Source organism: Erinaceus europaeus, chromosome 16 (assembly GCF_950295315.1).
Source record: "Erinaceus europaeus chromosome 16, mEriEur2.1, whole genome shotgun sequence".
Lineage (NCBI taxonomy): Eukaryota > Metazoa > Chordata > Mammalia > Eulipotyphla > Erinaceidae > Erinaceus > Erinaceus europaeus.
This window is the reverse complement of record NC_080177.1, coordinates 12,474,832-12,497,155: the sequence shown is the minus strand read 5'-3', so window position 1 is coordinate 12,497,155 and position 22,324 is coordinate 12,474,832. Positions and strand designations below refer to the sequence as shown.

Genomic DNA, 22,324 nt, shown 5'->3' with positions numbered 1-22,324 from the left:
ATGTGGCATACTGGATAAAGTGTTGGACTCTACAGCATGAGGTCACGAGTTCCATACCCAGCATCCCATGTGCCAGAGTAATTTGTTTAATAAATTAAATTATATTTTAAATGTAAATTTTGTAATCTGTAAATTATACCTCAATAAAGTTATTTTCAAAGGAGTTTGGAGTTAATCACAAGGCGAAGACACTGGTTTTAGATTTACTAAAGCTTATCGTGTTCTGGAAAACCAAAAGACTGGTACAGATCTTTAGAATCACCGTGAAAATGTGGGAAAAAAAATTTTTTTTCTTTTTCTTTTTTTTTTTTTTTATTTTTTATTTGGGAAAAAATTTTTTTTGTACATTTTCAAATCTATACAGATCAGGGAGTCAGGCGGTAGTGCAGCGGGTTAAGCGCAGGTGGTGCAAAGCTCAAGGACCGGTGGTGTAAGGATCCCAGTTTTTGAGCCCCGGCTCCCCACCTGCAGGGGAGTCACTTCACAGGCGGTGAAGCAGATCTACAGGTGTCTGTCTTTCTCTCCCCTCTCTGTCTTCCCCTCCTCTCTCCATTTCTCTCTGTCCTATCTAACAACGATGACAACAACAATAATTACAACAACAATGAAAAACAACAAAGGCAACAAAAAGGGGAAACAATCTATACAGATCAACTCACCCTGAAAAGATTTTCACTTGACTAGACTAATTCTTTATCTTTCCTCTTCAAGTAATTTTTATCCATTGCTTCTATTTCTCTCACACCCAATACTTTTCTAATCCCTTAAACTCTGTGTTTCTTCTTTACCTAATTACTGAAACTATCCTCTCAACTCACTAATTCAGATATAGACAAATGGAATTCAGTGTTTCTGACTCACCAAAAAGTGACTCAGATGATCCTAAACAGATCCCTAGGAAGATATTTTGATCCAGTTCGGAAACTGTGTTCTAAACATAATTAACAAGCTAAAACTTTCGTGTGATCTTTTCACATATAATTTAAAGTTGTAAGAAAGTTTCCTGGCAGTTAGTGTATGCCCAGATGACTAATGATATTCAAGCTAAAAATGTTAAAGTTTTATAAGGCAAACTTAAATCCATCCAGATTTCTAAAATTTTCTAACATCACGCACAAATCTATAAATTTCAAGTAACGTTTATAAGGACATGGCTCTATGCTATTCTATTACAAACTGATTATTTTTTGTTTGTTTCTGGAAGTGACACTGGCATATAACCTCATAGCTCATGTTCTGGAGCCTCGATTTCCATCAGGGGGTACAAGGTCAGAGCTACCTCACCACACCATTGAGCAGTTCCTAGTGTCCAAGAATTCAACTAGGTTCTCACACTATCTACCCAGTAATAGCATCACATTCCACAAGCTAAGGACTCAAGTCTTCAAAGGCCCCCCACAATTAACTGCTTCTGTTCAACTAGCTATAGAGCGGGGGTTCCTCTCAGCCCCGACCTAATATTAGGTGTCCACCGCAAACCTAGAACTGACCCACTGGCTATTAACCTGAGGTTCCCAGGATATATTCCTCAGGTTTAATTGTAACTCACAAAACTAGCTTACTCCCTAGATCACCAATTAGTTACAAAGCATACTAACACAGGTATCGATCACCAGCTTGATGGAAGAGATAGACAGCACAAGATACAGAGGGAAGGTTTAGAGCTTCTATGCCTTTTCCAGGTGTTATTCTCTTGCCAAATCCTCACTTGCTCATTAACTCAGAAGCTCTCTCAGGACTCTTGTGCTCCAATGGAGTCTTGATTCCGTAAGCATGACACTAACTCACTGATCATTCTCAGCTGGAATCAACCTGTAGTTAGTTAGTTCCTTTATCTTCCCTGGAGACCAGTGATGAGACTGGATATTCTAACCTTTAATCTCTTGGCTGGCTTCCCTTGCAACCAGCATCCATATCCTCAAGGGGTCCTCAAAATTTAAATCACCTAATTAGCATAACAAGATATACCTTCTTGGTCATCTAAGTGGTGAAACACATGCTTCTGAAAATAATACAATAACAAGCTTGTTTTCCTCAAACCTGAAGCTCTTCAAAATGAATAACGACTTACCAAGTCCCACAGTCCAATTTGCCCAGATTTGGCTCCAGCTGCCACCAAAGTCCTAGTTTCTGATGGGTGGAGAGCAATTGAAGACACCGAGCCTCTGGTAACTTTGTGAACTGTGTCTTCATTTATGGCCATGTCATTTAAATTGGCTTTGTAGCTGTAAAGATTTAATTAAAGTTACATTACAGCTATAAGGCTAGTGTCAATAGTCAAAATAACTAAAAGATCATTCAAGACACAGAAATAATGAGCAAAACAGGATGGTAAAATACTCAACTTTCTGGTAAGCCAAGAATATCAAACAATGGAGTATTGCCCACATATAAAAGCTAGAAGGCTGCAGTTAAACATATGCATTCATATAATGCTAGTGGCTCCATTTCATGCATTCTCAGAAGGCAAAAAAAAAAAATTCTGGAAAACAATTTGACAATATGAACTATCAATAAAAGCCCCCCCCAAAAAAAAACTGTCCAAAATACATACGCAGCAACAGGGAATAAAACCAGGGCTGCCCTCGTGTTTGACATGACTCTAAATCTTCTCTGATCCAGCTTTCCATTCTTGAAATTTTAGAGAGGAGAGACACTACAATTTCTCCACCACACAGGCAGCTCTCCCTGGTACCATCCACAGTGTCCCCATGTAGTGCTGAGGCTCAAACCCTGGGCCTCACACTTTACCAGAGTTATCCTCCAGTCCTCCAAAGTATTTTGTTCACTAATCTCATTTCCAGATATCTATCTTAAGAAAATAGTCCATTATCACACAGACACACTTGCACGTAACTAAACATACAAACTAACAGAAAACTCCAAACATTGAGTGAGAAGCAAATTCTACCTACAAAGTAGAATATTGTACAACTATTGAATGAACTTAAGGAATCTAAAGAGACCCTGGAGGCAGTATAGTGGATAAGGTGTTGAACTTTCAGACATGAGGTTGTGAATTCAAACCCATGCACCTACGCCTACCAACGCCACACCACAAGTGCCAGAGTGATATTCTAGCTCTCTCTCTCTCCCACTCTCTCATTAATAAATCTTTTTTTAACAATGTTAATGAATAAAATATATATAATAAAATATAAAAACTTGCATACACATTAGAACATTATAAATAAAAATATAAATTCATTTATTAAGCATTAAGTGTCTTGTGTCAGGCACTTTTTCCTTTTCTTTTTTAATTACACACACACATATATAAAGAGAGAAGGAAAGAGAGAGGGAAAGAAGAAAAAGAACAGAGTATTACTTTAGTACATGTGCTGCTGGGGACTAAACTTTGGACCTCATGTCTGAGGGTCCAATGTTTTATCTACTGTGCCACCTCCTGGACCACATGCCAGGCACTTTTCTGATTATGGAGACAGAACATTCATTACACTTACAGCACTTATATCCTGGTGCCAATACTTGAAATACACAAACAAACAAAAAATGTAGGGGGTCAGGTGGTAGCGCAGCAGGTTGAGCACACATGGCGCGAAGTGCAGGGATCAGTGTAGGAATCCCAGTTCAAGCCCCCAGCTCTCCACCTGTAGGGGGGTTGCTTCACAGGCAGTGAAGCAGGTCTGCAGGTGTCTGTCTTTCTCTCCCCCTCTCTGTCTTCCCCTCCTCTCTCCATTTCTCTCTGTCCTATCCAACAATAACAACATCAGTAACAATAATAACCACGGCAACAATAGAACAGGGGCAACAAAAAGCGGGGGGGGAAATAGCATCCAGGAGCAGTGGATTTGTGGTGCAGGCACTAAGCCCCAGCAATAACCCTGGAGGCAAAAAAAAAAAAAATGTTGGGAGTAGAAATATTTTGGATTTTTTATGTCACAAACTTACCTGTAATTTTTTTTTAAACCAGAGTATTGTTCAAGTCTGGATGATAGTGGTGTGGGGAACTGACCCCAGGATCTAAGAACCTCAGCATGGAAGTTTTCAGTATAACCATGATGCTGTCTCCCACACTCAATTATACAGCTGGTAATCGTGTGGGTTTGCGGTTTTGTTTTGTTCTTTGGTCAACAGAGGGGCTTCACTGCTCTGGCTTGACTTCTTATTTTCCTCAGAAAGAGACAGAGAGGAAAAGGCAGAGAAAGAGACTACAGCACAGAAGTTTCTTCCAACATAGTAGGGACAGGGCTTGAACCTTGGTCACACACATGACAAAGCAACACACCATCCAACTGAACTGTTTTGCTGGCCCCAGATATACAGTTTCAATAACTAAAAATCTCAGAAAAACTGAAGCAAAGGGGAAAATGAACTTACCTTAGAATGCTAGGTAGTTCCTTCCCAGTGCTACTACTACTTGTCTGAAACAATAGATGACAGCATCATACTAAATTAATACACGTACTGAAAACTTAATATGATTTTAAAAGCTGTGAAGTCCTCCCAAGGGATACCTTAGTCACATCTGCCCAAATCTGTAGAAATCCTTTAAAGTGTTCATCATCATCATTTTGATTTTCAGGAGTCATATCTAAAGGCCCAGGAGGTAATAAAGGCTGTTATAAAATAAAGAAAAAATTGAAATCTTGTCACTCCTCTTTAATTTCAACGCCAACAAGAATACACAAATTAGCATGCAACACAGTGGTTCTAATTTGTAGTTTCTGTCAGCAGTACTGAGGTCACCACAAGAAGAAATGGGGAGGAGGGTGGTGAGAGCAAAGCATACAAAGGTTCCAATGGACTGTCATAGACAGAAGTACTTTGCTGGTGAGTATGATATGGTAACATACATCTTCAGAAGTGTGAACACGGGGCTAGGGTGGCAGTACACCCAAACTGAGCACACACATTATCAAACACAAGGACCCAGGTTTGATCCCCTGCTCCCCACCTGCAGAGAGAACACTTCATGAGTAGTGAAGCAGGTCTACAGGTATCTATCTTTTTCTCTCCCTTTCCCTTCTCAATGTCTCTGTCCTATCAAATAAGAGAAAGGGGAAAAAACATAGCCACAAGGAGCAGTTGACTTATAGTGCCTGTACCAATCACCAGCAATAACCTTGGTGGCAAGGAAAAAAAAAAGTGGGAATCGTGGTCTGAGAGCTAGCCCAGTGGATAAGGCACTGGACCTTCAAGCATGAGGTACCAAGTTCAATCCCTGGCAGCACATGTACCAGAGTGATGTCTGGTTCTTTCTCTCTCTCCTCCTATCTTTCTCATGAGTAAATACTATATATATATATACAATATACAAAAAATTAACTCAATTTTTTAAATGAATGCCAGTTATCCAATAATGTACTAACATATTACCTCATTTAATCCTCTCAAAACTCCAGGAAATTAGATTTAAAAAATATCAAAAACACTGAATGACTAAAGAAATCAGCTTGGGGCAAGGGAAATAGCATAATGGTTATGCAAAGAGACTCTCATGCCTGAGGCTTTGAAGTTCCAGGTTCAATACCCGGCACCATCATAAGCCAGAACTGAGCAGTGCTTTAGAAGAAAAAAAAAGAAAAAAGAAATTAGCTTTTCCAAAGTCACACTGCCAACACACAGTTGTTTCAGATCAGTTTCATTTCTTCACTCCATGTTATTATCCTCCACTGTTTTTAAATCACAGGGTGTAACCAATGGACTATGGAATCAAAAACATCAAAACCAGCAGTGTGTTTTAGAGAACATAAAACTCCACACTGTATCTATCACATGTAACAGGGGTGTCATTTCTCAAAACTTAATTCAGAGGGTGTGTGTGTGTGTGTGTGTTGGATGACAACATGAATATACTGCTCATTGTGGGCAGTTTCAAAAAAATCTGAGAGCTGCTCCTCTTATCCAACTTTAATTTGTGACCCAAAGCACTACTATTATATTCCAATTTATCATCAATCACTTAGATAAAAGTATTAAAGACAGTAGGTACCCTTGGAGAAAAGTATAGGGGCCAGGTGGTGGTGTACCTGGTTAAATGTTCACATAATAGTGCGCAAGGACCCAGGTTCAAGGCCCTGGTCCCCACCTGCATGGGAGAAACTTCACAAGCGGTGATGCAGGGCTGCAGGTGTCTCTCTATATCTCTTGTCTATCTACCTCTCTATCTCCTTCTCCCTCAATTTCTCTGTCTCTATCCAATAATGAATAAATAAAAATATTTAAAAAAATAAAAAAGAGAAAAGTATATAATTACAATCTTATTTAGACAATAAATCTGGTTATGCCTCCACTCAGTATAAAACTGAATTCCAGCAAGAAACCCCATCATTGTTATCACAGTATTCATTGTGAATACTATTAATTACTACCATTTACAAATTACTTAATAAGCATTAATGCAGCATGAAGAGCATGCCGTATATAGTTTTCATCTACTCCCCACACCACCACAAAAATTCTACTGCTGCCTTTTTTTAGTGGGGAGGAACTTTTGAGAACACTTGCTGAGAGAGGTGGAGCTGTGGCTGCCTAAGCTGCTCATAGCAATATCCACCTCCTGCTCCCCCACATCCCAGGGCACAGCTCTAAGGCTGTGGAAAATGGTGAGAGAAACCACTGACTTTGTGGGGAGAGGGGGTCACGACACTCAATGCCACCCAGGAAAAACTGAATATGGCTTATAGAAAACTGGCCTTGAAGTGTATCTCTGATAGACTTCAACAGAGAACTTGAAAAAGATTTCTCAAGTTTTTGAAGTGCTCTCAGATGCAAAGGTTTAAAAAAAAGAAAAGGAAGGAAGGAAGGAAGGAAGGAAGGAAGCAGGCAGGCAGGAAGTGATGGGGGGAGACACAAGGAACAGTGCAGTTATGTAGCACCAAGCCTCAGCAATAACGTGGGTGGGGGAGAAATAGTGGTCTGGGAGGTGGTGCTGTGGATAAAGCACTGGACTCAAGCACGAGGTCCTGAGCTCAATCCCTGACAGCACAAATACCAGAGTGATGTCTAGTTCTTTCTCTTCCCATCTTTCTCATTAACAAATAAAATCTAAAAAAAAAAAAAAAAATTATAAGGAAGAGAGAGATCAGAGCAATTCTCAGCTCTGGCACAGAAGGGGGGCGGGCGGGCTAGGGAGACAGCATCTGATTATGTAAAATACTTTCCTGCCTGATGCTCCAAGGTTCCAGGTTCAATCTCCAGCTGGTACCACCATAAGCCAGATTTAAACAGTGCTCTGGTCTCTTACTCTCTGTGTGTCTGTATTCCTATCTGTATTTCTCCCATTAAATAATAAATAAAATACCGTTTTTAAAATGAAGGGGCCCAGGAGAGCACACACTTTACTGTGTGCTAGGGCTGGGGAGATAGCATAGTACTTATGCAAACAAATTTTCATGCCTGAGGTACCAAAGGTCGCAGATTCAATCCCCAGCACCACCGTAAGAGTTGTGCAGCACTCTCATTAAAAATAGTGGGATGCATTGGATCGACCTTCTCGTGGTGCATCCCGTGAGTACCCATTTATTGGGGAAACTGATGATCCTTCCTAGCCGACTGAATCCACATGGATCCCAGTCACTTTCAAAGCCAGCAACAAGCAGACATCAGGCTCAACCTGACGCTGTTGACTGGCTACGGAAGAAGGGCAAACGCTAGAAGAAGAATTAAAAATAGTCATGGGGGGGGGGGGTAGAGTAGATAGCATAATGGTTATGCAAACAGATTCTTATGCCTGAGGCTCCAAAGTCCCAGGTTCAATCCCCCACACCACTATACGTCAGAGCTGAACAGTGCTCTTGGTTAAAAAAAAAAAGGGGGGGGGGACTGGTGGTGGCTCAACTGGTTGAGCACACATGTTCATGTTACAAGGACCTAGGCTCCAGCCCCTGGTCCCCACCTGCAGGGGGAAGACTTTTCGAGTGGTGAAGCAGGGCTGAGGTATCTCTGTCTCTCTCCCTCTCTATCACTCCCTTCTGGCTCAATTTCTGGCTGTTTTTATCCAATAAACAAATAAAGATAAAAAAAAAAAAAAGAGTCAGAAAAGCCTCCTGACTTCCCCAGGCAGGCAGACAACCTCACCCTCACCAATGTACCCTAGAACCTCACCGCTCCAGAGCCCTGCCCACTAGGGAAAGACAGAAACAGTCCGGGGTCACCAAAGTAGAAGACTCTGGGGTGGGTGGTGGGGACAACACAGGTCCAAGAAAGATTCAGAGGACCTAGTGGGGGTTGTACTGTTATATGGGAATCTGGGGAATGTGCATGTACAAACTATTGTACTTACTGTTGAATGTAAAACATTAATTCCCCAATAAAAAAAATAGTACTAAAAAAAAAAAAAGAAAAAAGAAAAAAGAAACAGGCGGGGTATGCATCCACCTACCAATGTCCATGTGGAGTGGAGACGCAATTACAGAAGCCAGACCTTCCACCTTCTGCAACCCCAAAAAGAATTTAGGTCCATACTCCCAGAGGGATAAAGAATAGGGAAGCAGGGGGTCAGGTGGTGGCACAGTGGGTTAAGCATATGTGGTGCAAAGTGCAAGGACCAGTGTGAGGACCCCAGTTCGAGCCCCCGGCTCCCCGCCTGCAGAGGAGTCGCTTCACAGGCGGTGAAGCAGGTCTCCAAGTGTCTATTTTTTCCCCTTTCTGTCTTCCCCTCCTCTCTCCCTTTCTCTCTGTTCTAACCAACGACATCAATAACAACAATAACAAGGGCAACAAAAGGGGGGGATAAAAGCAAATTAAAAAAAAATAGGGAACCTCCCAGTAGAGGGAATGGGATACAGAACTCTGGTGCTGGGAAATGTATGGAATTGTACCCGTTATCTTACAACCTTGTTAATCATTATTAAATCACAAATAAAACATTTAAAAACAAATAGAAAGATGAATATATCTGTAGTCCTGCAGCAAGGAATTGTGCAGAAATATGGAATCCAACTCAATCTTAATAACTTTGAAACCTTGATCATTATCTTACTCAGTAGTAATGAATTAAACATTAAACATTATTGTCTTTTAGTCTTGTTTCCAACACTTCAAACTTGTCAGTATTTTATGGAATATACTGTACTGTCATAGGTACACAGACGGATGCAGTATTTGCATTTTTTTCCTTACATGTTCATCTACTACTACTGCTGGCTTCACTGTAGTTGCTGGCAATGAAAATCCTGAAGGTTCTACTTTTAGTAATCGCATAGACCTTCTACATCCAATCTCATTTTCTCTCTTTCTAGGCTTCTTTCTAAAAGAATGAGAAAAAAATCATGTTACACTCATAAAAGTTACATATACTAGTATCAAGGAGATAACTTCTGTGAGATATAATATATATCTATATATAGTCTCTAGGGTTATTGCTGGGTCTTGGTGCTGGTTCTAGCAATCACACACACACACACACACACACACGCACGCGCGCGCGCACACACACACACACACAAGGTGGTAAGGCATGCTAAAGCACACATTATCATGCACAAGGACCCAAGCTCAAGTCCCTCCTCCAGTCCCTGCAATAGGGGAGCTTTAGGAGCAGTGTTACAGTTGTTTCTCCTGTCTCTTCTCTGTTAAAAAAAAAAAAAAAAAGAAGAAAGTAAAGATGGAAGAAAGGAAAGAAGAAACAAGAAAAGAAAAAGACAAATGTCAACTGTGGAGTCATGCAGGCACCAACCCCAGTGAGAATCTTGGTAGGCAAAGGCAACAAAAAGGGATAAATTACCTCCCACATTTCTGCTGTGAGAATTAAGTGTCATAATGCAAAAAGAAAGTCTAGGTCACTGCACTAGATTTCAGATGTTCAATAAATGTTTATTTCCTTTGTTTATTCTTGTAAAGGGAGAGAGAAACTGAAGTTAAAAGTCAACCAGGAAAATAAAAAGTAAAATAATCTTAAAGAATAATAGTTCTGGGAGTCGGGCAGTAGCGCAGTGGGTTAAGCGGAGGTGGTGCAAAACGCAGGGACTGGCATAAGGATCCGGTTCGAGCCCCGGGCTCCCCACCTGCAGGGGAGTCGCTTCACAGGCGGTGAAGCAGGTCTGCAGGTGTCTATCTTTCTCTCCCCCTCTCTGTCTTCCCTTCCTGTCTCCATTTCTCTCTGTCCTATCCAACAATGACAACAATAATAACTACAACAATAAAACAACAAGGGCAACAAAAGGGAATAAATAATAAATAAATATTAAAAAAAATAATAATAGTTCTTTTTGCATACAATGATCACAGGGAGAAAAACTGTACCTAAAAGTCAAAAACTGTATTGTAAACAGTTAAGTCCCAAATAAAATAATAATAGTTACTGCTGGAAATGTAACTCAGTGGTAAAACACCATCTATCCCCAGTGCCAAAAACAGTAACAGTACTTTTTATAACATGGCCCAGTGGTCATGCACAGGGTAGAACCCATAAACCACTATGCTTGAAGAGTCAGGTTCAAGCCTCTGGTCCCCATCTGTGGAACTTCAAGATAGGTGGAGTACTACTGCAGATGACTCCTTCCCTCTCTGTTCCTCACCCTTATTCAGAAGGGGAAAAAAAATAATAAAATTTGACAGCTGGGAACCATGGAGTCCTTAAGCCAGCAGCAAATCCCTGGGATAACCCTAGTAGCTAAATCAAATATTCTTTAAGGCAAAAGTAAGATTAATTATAGTTTAGTGGAGATAAATCTCTCTCCATTTGTAGCAACAAAGAATATTAAGGAGGGGCCAGGTGGTGACACACCTGGTTAGGCTCACACGTCAGTGAACACGGATGCAGGTTCAAGCTCCTGGTCCCTCCCACCTGCCGGGGGAAAGCTTCATGAGTGGTGAAGCAATGCTACACAAGTCTGTCTCTCTCCCTCTCTCTCTCTCTCTCTCTCTTTTTTTTTAAAGACTATTAATGAGAAAGATAGGAAGAGAAAGAACCAGACATCACTCTGAAACATGTGCTGCCAGGTATTGAACTTGGTACCTCATGCTTGAGAGTCTGATGCCTTATCCACTGAGCCACCTCTCAGACCACTCTCTCTCCCTCTCCCAATTTCTCTGTCTCTGCCAATAAGTAAGAAATATTTCTGGGGGCTGGATGGTAGCTTAGTGGGTTAAATGCACATGGTGTGAAATGCATTGACTGGTGTAAGGATCCTGATTGGAGCCTCCAGCTCCCCCCTGCAGGGGAGTCACTTCACAGGCGGTGAAGCAGGTCTGCAGATATCTATCTTTCCCTCTCTGTCTTCCTCAATTCTCAATTTCTCTCTCTCTCTCAATTCTCTCTCTCAATTTTCTCTCTCTCAATTCTTCCTCTCAATTTCTCTCTCTCCTATCCAACAACAACACAGCAATAACAACAATAACAACAAGGGCAACAAAAGGGAAAAAAAAATAGCCTCCAGGAGCAGTGGATTAGTAGTGTAGGCACAGAGCCCCAGCAATAACCCTGAAGGATATATATATATATATATTATAATATAAATGAAATTCAGTTCTAGAGATCATATTGCTTCTGTGTTACTTTTACAAAGATGAGAGATTTAGGGAGTCAGGCGGTAGCGCAGCAGGTTAAGCACACGTGGCACAAAGCACAAGGACCAGGTTCAAGTCCCCGGCTTCCCACATGCAAGGGACTCGCTTCACAGGTGGTGAAGCAGGTCTGCAGGTGTCTATCTTTCTCTCCCCTTTTCTGTCTTCCCCTCCTCTCTCCATTTCTCTATGTCCTATCCAAGAACGACAACATCAATAACAACAACAGTAACTACAACAATAAAACAAAAGGAATAAATAAAATAAATATTTAAAAAAAGAGAGATGGTCTCTGAAGCCATGTGACTTAATTATTCTTAAAAAAAAAAAAAAATGGGAAGAATGTCCTCCAGGAGCAGTGGATTTGTAGTGCAGACACCAAGCCCCAGCAATAACCCTGGAGGCAAAAAAAAAAGGGAAGAAAATTGAATTGGAGTTACTAATCTGTTACTTTACTATATTCAAGCAATTTTTTCTAAATATTTTTATCTTTATTTATTGGATAGAGAATCAGGAAGCAAGAGGGAAGGGGGAGATAGAGACAATGAAAGACAGAGACACACCTGCAGCCCTGCTTCACCACTCACAAACCTTTCCCCTGCAGGTGAGGACTGTGGGCTTGAACCTGGTTCCTTGTGTGTTTTAGCATGTGCGCTCAACCAGGTGCACCACCACTCATCCCTGCAACTTTTTTTTTCAAATTATAAAATAACAACATACCACAGTAGTCATGTTAAACCAATTGATTTACCTTTTGGATTCAGAAGGTTGTTTCTTCTTTATCATTTCTTGGAGCCTTGCAGCTGACTGCAAAATACACAAAACAAACATAAAATGCTATTTTTTGTGTCCCACAAGGTGGCTCTCTGGCTAAGGATATGAACTTGAACACATGAGGTTCTGAGTTTGATCCCCAGTAGTACATGTCCTGGAGTGATGCTGAGGCTCTCTCCCCTCCTCATGCCAATATGTATACATATATTTTTAAAAAAAAAAAAACATTGTGACTATATAAATTTATTTCTTAAAAAATTAAGTACCAGTGTTGTATGCTTTACAACATACCAGTTCAGTGGTTTATGAAACAGACTTTCAGGCCTGAAGGTCAGAGGTCAAGTTTCAATCCCCAGTACTACCAAAGCCAGGGCTGAGAAGTGCTCTGGAGGGGGAAAAAAAAAAAAAAAAAAAAAACCACCTATTCTCATGCAGAGACTCTCATGCCAGAGGCTCCAAAGTTCCAGATTCCTTGTACAGCCAGAAGGCAGAGCTGAGTAGTACTCTGGTTTAAAAAAAAAAAAAAAGGGTAGTGTAGTAGACCTGGGAAATTGCACAGTGAATTGGGTATTGACAATAGAAGCCTAAGGTTCTGAGTTCAAACCTTCATGTGCTGGTGATCTGGTTCTCTCTTCCTCTTTCTCTTTCCCTCTTATTAATAAAATCTTTTTTTAAAAAAAAGGCAAATATCTGATACTTTTTAAAAATTTTATTAGTGATTTAATACTTATCAGGGGTATTTAATACTTGTCAACAGGGGTATAAATCCACTCCATTCCCACGTATGATACTTTTTTTTTTCGCCTCCAGGGTTATTGGGGGCTCAGTGCCTATACCACAAATCCACTGCTCCTGGAGACTATTTTTCCCCTTTTGTTGCCCTTGTTGTTTTATCATTGTTGTGGTTGTTATTATTATTGTTATTGATGTCACTGTTGTTGGATAGGACAAAGAGAAATGGAGAAAGGAGGGGAAGACAGAGAGGAGAGAAAGACACCTCCAGACCTGCTTCATTGCTTGTGAAGCAACTCCCCTGCAGGTGGGGAGCCAGGGGCTCAAACCAGGACCCTTACACCAGTTGATGCGCTTCATGCCATGTGCGATTAGCCCGCTGCGCTACTGCCCAACCCCCCTAGATACTCTTTTTAAAGTAGTGTTATTCTAAGTCCTTGGACCAAATTGCTAATAACTGTGCATGATTAAACACAGCTATTAATCAAATATTAAAAGCAATAGCTCTAATAGACAATCCTACTTTGACATTTTCCAGAAAAAGCTATAGGCTACACTCCATAAATAATAATTTAATGCATGGTCTGAAAGGTGGTGCAGTGGATAAGCATTGGACTCTCAAGCATGTGGTACTGAGTTCAATCCCCAGCAGCACGCGTACCAGAGTGATAGCTGGTTTCCTCTCTCTCTCTCCCCTCTTATCTTTCTCATTAATAAATAAAAACTCAGGCAGAAGTTGAAAAACAAGATCAGAAAAAAACACACAAGTAGAACCTGAAATGGAATTGGCGTATTACACCAAAGTAAAAGACTCTGGGGTGGGTGGGGGGGAGAATACAGGTCCAAGAAGGATTCAGAGGACCTAGTAGGGGTTGCATTGTTATATGGGAAACTGGGGAATGTTATGCATGTACAAACTACTGTATTTACTGTTGAATGTGAAACATTAATTTCCCAATAAAGAAATTAAAATAAATAAATAAAACTTAATAATTTAACTAAAATCAAAATTAAGAAATAATTTTGTTTATCAATGTCTATTAAATCACTCCTTCTTCCCTCAACATGTAAACACACACTAAGTAACTGGGAGTCTGGTGTTCAGAGAAATCAATTCTTTAGTCAAGCCAAAGAGTTGATGTTTCCGAGGGAAACGTCACACACTCCATCAAACAGCTACTGTCTCACATGCCCCAGCCCCCAGAGTAAATATACTGATGCAGATTATCTTTAGCTGTGACTACAAAACATGGCATATGTCTGGCCACTAATCCTTAAAGCTTCTAATACAAAGTACAGTCCCACGTATCTTTTTTTTTTTAAGACTTTCTTTTTTTACCAGAGCTCTTATGTTCTGGCTTATGGTGGTGCAGGAGACTGAACTTGGGACTTTGGAGCCTCAGGCATGAGAGTCTCTTTCCATAGCCATTATGCTGTCTACCTCTGCCCATATTCTTTTTTTTTTTTAATTTCTTTATTGGGGAATTAATGTCTTACATTCGACAGTAAATACAATAGTTTGTACATAACTATTCCCCAGTTTCCCATATAACAATACAACCCCCACTAGGTCCTCTGTCATCCTTCTTGGATCTGTATTCTGCCCCCAACCCACCCCAGAGTCTTTTATTTTGGTGCAATACCATATTCTTCTTTAAAGACTTATTATTCCTATTAGTGAGAAAGACAACCAGAGCACCACTATGGTACATCTGATGGCAGGGTCGTGCTTTTGAGTCCAACACTATCTACTGAGCCACCTCCCTGGCAGCACTATCCTCCCACCACTGGTGTAAGTAACATGAAACAGAGAAACAAGCCGCTCACTCAGCATATGCAGACCTGAGGATTGAACACAGGACCCATGCTTGCAAGTCTGGCATTCTACCACCAGCCCCGCCGTCCCCAGTTAAGTCCTCACCTACATGCAACTGGGTCATTCTGAGTCACTTTTTCATTCATTTAGAGAAACAAGAAGAGACAGCACAGCACCAGAGCTTACTCTGGTGCCATAGCATTTTCTTCCATGTGGTATTAGGACTCAAACCTGAGCCTCACACATGGCAATACACACATCCTACTAATGAGTTCTCTCTCCAGCCCTTTTAAATCTTAGCATTTTAAGGGCTGGGTGGTAACACAGCTAGTTAAGTGCATATGGCCTGAAGCGCAAGGACTGGCATAAACCCCTGGCTCCCCACCTGCAGGGGAGTCACTTCTCAAGCGGTGAAGCCGGTCTGCAGGTGTCTATCTTTCTCTTCCCCTCTGTCTTCCCCACCTCTCTCCATTTCTCTGTCCTATCCGACAACAATAACATCAATAACAATACTACAACAATAAAACAACAAGAGCAACAAAAGGGAATAAATAAATATTTTAAAAACAAGGGCAACAAAAAGGAAAATAAATAAATATTTTTAAAAATTTTTTTTAAAAAGGGAAAAATGGCCTCCAGGAGCAGTGGATTCATAGTGAAGGTGCCAAGCACCAGCGATAACACTGGAGGCAAAAAAAAAAAAAACTTAGCATTTTATGGAGGGGATTGGGGTGGATGTTAGTGGTTTATAGTACAATTGCTGACACATGCTACAATTTCCTATCTCCCCAAGATAGGTATCTACAAAACACTTTCTTCCCCAACTGAAATCCATTTACACCATCATGCACCAAAGCCCCATGCCTGCTTCACTCCCTTCCTTCACCCCGAATCCTTAGCTTTGGTGCAATTCACCACACCCAGCCCAAATATCTTTTCCCTTTTCTGTTTTATATATATACATTTTTATTTATCAGAAAAGATAGGAGGAAAGATAAAGAACCAGACATCATAGTCAACAATTTATTTGGCTTTATATGTTAACTCTTCTTTCAGCCACCAGGTTCCAGATGCTACCATGATGACAACCAGACTTCCCTGGGCAGACAACCCCACCAATGTGTCCTGGAGCCCCACTTCCCCAGAGCCCCACCCCACTCTAGGGAATGAGAGAGACAGGCTGGGAGTATCAACCTGTCAATGCCCATGTTCAGTGGGGAAGCAATTACAGAAGCCAGACCTTCCACCTTCTGCACTCCATAATGTCCCTTGGTCCATACTCACAGAGGATTAAAGAATAGGAAAGCTATCGGGGGAAAGGAAGGCATCTGGTGTTCTGGTGGTGGGAATTGTGTGGAGTTGTACCCCTCTTAGCCTATGTTTTTTGTCAGTGGTGGCTTTTGCCAGTGGTGTTTCCTTTTTATAAATAAAAATTATTTTAAAAATTTGCCTTTCTCTCCTACTCTGTCTTTCCCTCCTCTCTTCATTACTCTGTTCTACCCAACAACGACATTAATAACAACAATAATAACCACAACAGTAAAACAACAAGTGCAACAAAACGGAATAAATAAATAAAAATTTTTAAAAAATGAATAAATAAATAAGAAAATGTTTAAAAAAAAGAATCAGACATCATTCTGGTATATGTGCTGCTGGGAACTGAACTCAGGAACCTCATGCTAGAGAGTCCTATGCTTTATCCACTGCACCATCTCCCAGACCACTTCTCTTTTCCATCTTTGCCCCAATGCAAGCCACCTGTTCTTTGAAATGAAAGAAAAGCAGCTGGGGAAACAGCTCAGCTGACAGAGCCTCAGCTTTGCATATCTGTAGTGTCACTTTTGACGCCCAGTACTACATGCACCAGAGTGGTGCTCTGGCTTGTCTCTCCCCCTTTTTGTTTATTTCACCAAAGCACTGTCCATCTCTGACTTACAGTGCTGCTGGGGACTGAACCTGAGACCTTTGGTACCTAAGGCATGAAAGTCTTCTTGCATAGCATTGTGCTATCTCCCCAGCTCAATCCTCCCCTCTATCTCATGTGAAACTCTTTCCATATGTAGTCTTTTTAAAAAATAATTTAATTTTTACAAAACTATAAGGTAATAGGAGCAAAACTCCACACTACTCCCACCATTGGAGTCTTGTGTCACCAGCCCCTTCTAGTGGAAACCGCAGTAGTTCTCTCCAGGTCACAGAAATGGGTTGACTATTTATATATCCGTATCTATCCATCTGTAACTTTCTTTTTTTTGGTCTATTTTTATTCACTTCTATGGTGAATAAAATGCTTTCTAAGTCACACCTACCCCAATTACCATTCCTAGTGTCCTTCCTTTCTCCTCCCCTCTCCTAACTCAATGAAGGAAGCTTTGGTGCTGTGATCTCTTTCACTTTTTCTCTGCCTCTGTCAAGAAAGGAAGGAATGGAGGGAGGGGAGAGAGAAAGAAAGAGAAATTTTAGAAAAAGAGGGAATGAGGAGAAAGACAAAAATAAATGAAAAGGTAGGAAGAGAAGGAGAAAGAGGAGAAAGACCAGCCAAGGAGGTGGTACAGGGGCTAAAGCAACAGACTGAGGATAAAGGCCCTTTATCCTGCATCACCTGTGTCCACGATGCTCACAGCAGTTCTCTCTCTTCCTCTCCTAAGTAGGAAAACTGTTAAGAGGAGGAGATGGGGGGGGAGGGGGAGAAGAAAGCAAGCAAGCAAGAAAAAAACTCCACACAAACCTCAGACAACTGAAGAGAAGCAAAAAACTTTGCATTTTCTGATATGTTCTTCAGTCTCTTCCTTTCGTACGGTGACAATCCAGAAAACTCATCCTAAGAAATCACAACAGAGATTGTTACATGACGCAATGGAGATCAAAAGCTCCTCAAAAACCAGACACTGAGATCTGTGTGTGTGTACTTTCCTTCAGATTGACTCATCTTTCCAAATAACACAGTTGTTGTTATTTTCCTTTGCCACAAAGGTTATCTTTGGGGCTCAGTGCCTGTACTGTGAATCCATTGCTCCAGGTGACTTTTTTATTTTTATCTGATAGGACACAGATATTGAGGGCTGGGAGGTAGGAAGGAAGAGGAAGGACACCTGAGTGTCTGCTTCACTGCTTATGAAGCTTCCCCTGCCGACCCCCACCCCAGGTGGGGACCAGGGGCATGAACCTGGGTCTCTGCTCACGATAATCTGTGCTCAACAAGGTATGCCACCACTGTGCCCCATCACAAAATCTTTAATGCACTGAATATTGAGTTTGTAAAATAATTTGCTATTATAACCTAGTAGTAAATTATGCCCTACTGTTCAGTAACTATACTATTAGCCAAAAGTTATTGTTCACTAAATACAACCAAAAACAAAAATAATTGTTTCTTGGGCAGGGGTAGATAGCATAATGGTTATGCAAACAGACTGTCATGCCTGAGGCTTCGAAGTCCCAGGTTCAATTCCCTGCACCACTGTAAACCAGAGCTGATCAGTGCTTTAATAAAAAAAAGAAAGGGGGGGGGGGGGGGTCAGGCAGTAGTGCATTGGGTTAAGCGCACATGGCACAAAGCACAAGGACCATCTTAAGGATCTCAGTTGGAGCCCTCGGCTCCCCACCTGCAGGGGAGTCACTTCACAGGCGGTGAAGCAGGTCTGCAGGTGTCTATCTTCCTCTCCCCCTCTCTGTCTTCCCCTCCTCTCTCCATTTCTCTCTGTTCTATCCAACAACATCAACAACAATAATAACCACAAGGCTACAACAACAAGGGCAACAAAAGGGGGAAAAAATGGCTTCCAGGAGCAGTAGATTCATGGTGTAGGCACCGAGCCCCAGCAATAACCCTGGAGGCCAAAAAATAAATAAATAAATAAATAGTTATTTCTCAAAATTATCAATGTCCAGGTTAAAAATAGCTCAATGAGTAGGGGCCAGGCGGTGGCTCACTGGGTTAAATGCACATAGTGCGAAGCACAGAAGCAGCCCTAGGATCCTGGTTCCAGACCCCAACTCCCCCCCTTCAGGGGGGTTGCCTGCAAGTAGTGAAACAGGTCTACAGGTGTCTATCTTTCCCTCTCCATCTTCCCCTCCTCTCTCAATTTCTCTCTGTCCTATCCAACAACAAAATAGGAAAAAAAAAAAAAAAATGGCCACCAAGAGCAGTGGATTTGTAGTGCAAGCACTCAGCCACAGGATAAGCCTGGAGGCAAAAAAAAAAAAAAAGCTTAATAAGTATACAGAACAATGAATGAAAAAGATCTAAGCCAGGGGGTCGGGGCGGTGGCGCAGTGGGTTAAGCGCATGTGGCGCAAGGCGCAAGGACCCGCGCAAGGACCGGCGTAAGGATCCCAGTTCGAGCCCCCAGCTCCCCACCTGCAGGGGAGTCGCTTCACAGGCAGTGAAGCAGGTCTGCAGGTGTCTGTCTTTCTCTCCCCCTCTCTGTCTTCCCCTCCTCTCTCCATTTCTCTCTGTCCTATCCAACAACGAACAACATCAACAATGGCAATAATAATAATCACAAGGAGGCTACAACAACAAGGGCAACAAAAGGGGGGAAAAATGGCCTCCAGGAGCGGTGGATTCATGGTGCAGGCAGCGAGCCCAGCAGCAATAACCCTGGAGGAAAAAAAAAAAAAAAGATCTAAGCCAAGGTACATCATCACAGTTTTTTTAACGTTATTTATTTTACTTGATAGAACAGAGAAATTTAGAGGGAGATAGGGAAGGAAACATTAAGAAACACCTGCAGACATACTTCACCACTTGGGATAGGCAGTAGTATATACCCAGCTGACTGTACACATTACCATGTGCAACAAGCTTGGTTCAAGGCCCTGGTCCCCCCTGCAGAGAGGTGAAGCAGTGCTGCAGGTGTCTGTCTCTCTCCTGCCCTATTTCTCCTGTCCTATCAAAGCAAAAAAAAAAAAAAAAGAAAGAAAGAAAAAAGACCCAGGCCTGAGATTCTAAAGTCCCAGGTTCAATCAACCCCCTACACCACTGTAAGCCAGAGTTGAGCAGCACATTGCTCTGGAAACACACACAAACACACCCCTGTATCTTCAACAGTTACAGATAATATGAAGGGGAGAAAATGTGCAAGCAGGGCGGGGGTAGACAGCATAATGATTATGCAAAGAAACCCTCATGCCTGAAGCTCCAAAGTCCCAGGTTCAATTGCGTGCATCACCATAAACCAGAGCTGAATGGTGCTCTGGTAAAAAAATAAATGGAAAAAAAAAATGTGCAAGCTGTTTATTGACTACCAGTCACAGAAATACACGGCAAAATACTGCTTTTGATGCACATATATTACTCTGACCAGTATGTATAGATTTGTCTAATACACACAAAAAAATAAACGGTTCTGTCAGCAAAGGTGAAAAGTTACTCTACCATTCCCTTTACATCGCTTCTCAGAGGGATAGGCTGAGTGCAAACCTGCCTGTGATTCAGGGGCCAAGTTCAAGGCCCAGGCCACAATGTGGGAAGCACTGTGCAAAATGAAAGTTCATGAATGGTAGAATAGTGCTGCAGTGCCTCTCTCCTCTCTCCTTCTGTCTCTATCTGATATTGAAAAGAAAGTATCCCTCCATATAGCTCCTTTTGGGATCTAAAGGAAACATCATTTTGCTCCTCACAGTACAATCAATGAATGATGGTTTTCCTCTTTTTTAATTGCCACCAGGACTATTATAGTGAGATTTGGTGCTTGCACTATGAATCCACCTCTCCCAGTAGTCATCCCCCACCTCCACCCCACACACCCCTCCCTTTTATTTAACAGGTCAAAGAGAAATTGAGAGGGGACGGAGAGTAAGGGAGAAGACAAAGATACCTGTAGCACTGCTTCACTGCTTGTGAAGCTGTCCCTCCTAGAGGAGAGAACCAGGGGTTGAAGCTGGACCTTGTACATGATGAAATGTGCACTCAACTAGATAAACCACTGCCTGTCCCGAATGATGGTTTTCCTATCCTTACGACATCGACATCAAGCCTATGTCTCCCACACTGAAGTTGTGTTGCAAGTGAGCAAGATACCATTAAAATGAGTAAACTCAAAATATAGCAAATCAAAAGCAAAATTAGTCCAAGGAAGTTTGGTTTTTTTTTGTTTTTAGGGTAGAGGAGATGGCATAATAGTTATGCAAAGAGACTCTCATGCCTGAGGCTTCAAAGTCCCAGGTTCAATCCCCTGCATCACCATAAACCAGAGCTGATCAGTGCTCTGGTAAAAAATAATAATAATAATAATTAAATAAATAAGAAATAAAAAGTTTTTAAAATTAAATTTTCAATTAAAATTTGATAATAATGAGCTAGAGAGACTCTCACAAACATTAGCTAAGCAAGACTCCAAAAGCCAAAATAAGGAAACTTGAACAAGCTAGTACTTAAAATTCTTACCAGGCCTGATGTGGTATCTTCATCGCTGTCCCCATCCTGACTGCTTTCCGCGTCAGCACTGAGCATCGCCTTATCAGACAGCTGCTTGCTACTCTCGGTATGATCATCCAAAGATGCTATTTGCAGAGTGGATTCTGCCTTGAAAGACATGGCTTCCACCTCTGGAGGTAAATTCCTTCTCCACTTCTTAATTCCTGTTTTCTTAGGCTTCTTAGATGTCACTTTGTTACATTTCTTTTGTAATAATGATTTGGGGCACTTAAGTGGGTCTGACTTGTAATTACTAAGTGAAAAAGGGACAAGACACACCTTAGCTGTTTTTCCTAAAACTGTGGTCTGTATAGGTCTCAGAGACGCATCCGTGATGCTCTGGTTTTCTTTATATTCATTGGCCTATATGGGTTCGTAAAGGAAAACAGTATTAAGATCTCGAGTCTTTTCGTACCGGTTTGTGTAATAAACCAAACTTCTATTTCATAAGGAGAAAAAACAAAACAAAACTTTTCTCCCCTCCCAAATCTAGATGCTCAATTCATTAACCTTAACAGAACTGTTCATTTTGAATTTTTTTATAACTTACTTGTGACATTGGGCATATGGTTCCTGCCCCCACGAATAGTGGGATCGATGGATCAATAAATAACAAGGCGGCGGACCCTCACCTGTACCTGCGGAGCTGGGGAAGGACTGAGCGCCGCCAGCTGACAGTCCCCGACGCCCCCACCCCTCCTCGACGGTCGCTTTCGCCTCCATAAAGAGAAGGCAGCACAGGGGTCTCCACTGACGCCCAGGCATTCTAAGGGACGCCAGGGAAAGCACATCGAATTGCGAGATGCCCCAGGAGCTGGAAAACCGTCCCCCCAAAAGGGGGAAGTGCGGGGAAGAGCCGGACGCCGGGTCCCACCCAGTCCGTACCCGAGACGTCCTCACCCAGACGCCGGCAAGGAGTAGGGGTGCCCCCTCCCCACCCGGAAAACCGCGAGCCGTTTCTCACCTCGACCTGAAATCGCTGTCTAGAGCCCACCCAGTCCTCGGGAGCCACCAGAGACCCAGACATTTTACCGCCGCCTTCCCGCCAAGATTGCGTTTGGGGCAGGGGTAGGCGGGGTTGGGGCCCGAGAAGCGGCAACACTGGGA

At 41.9% G+C, this 22,324-nt stretch overlaps 1 protein-coding gene across 1 annotated transcript in view; it reads right to left on the bottom strand.

Annotated features, from left to right (window-relative positions):
* Positions 1-22,324, bottom strand: part of WDR76 (WD repeat domain 76) — a 44,332-nt gene extending 22,008 nt beyond the window's left edge. The window contains exons 1-8 of the mRNA XM_007534117.3: positions 22,182-22,324; positions 21,188-21,580; positions 17,526-17,618; positions 12,224-12,279; positions 9,088-9,214; positions 4,479-4,580; positions 4,342-4,385; positions 2,072-2,225 (exon numbers count right to left, since the gene is read on the bottom strand). Coding sequence (XP_007534179.1) covers positions 2,072-2,225; positions 4,342-4,385; positions 4,479-4,580; positions 9,088-9,214; positions 12,224-12,279; positions 17,526-17,618; positions 21,188-21,580; positions 22,182-22,244 — 1,032 coding nt within the window. The 5' untranslated portion in view covers positions 22,245-22,324. The remainder of the gene's footprint in view (positions 1-2,071; positions 2,226-4,341; positions 4,386-4,478; positions 4,581-9,087; positions 9,215-12,223; positions 12,280-17,525; positions 17,619-21,187; positions 21,581-22,181) is intronic.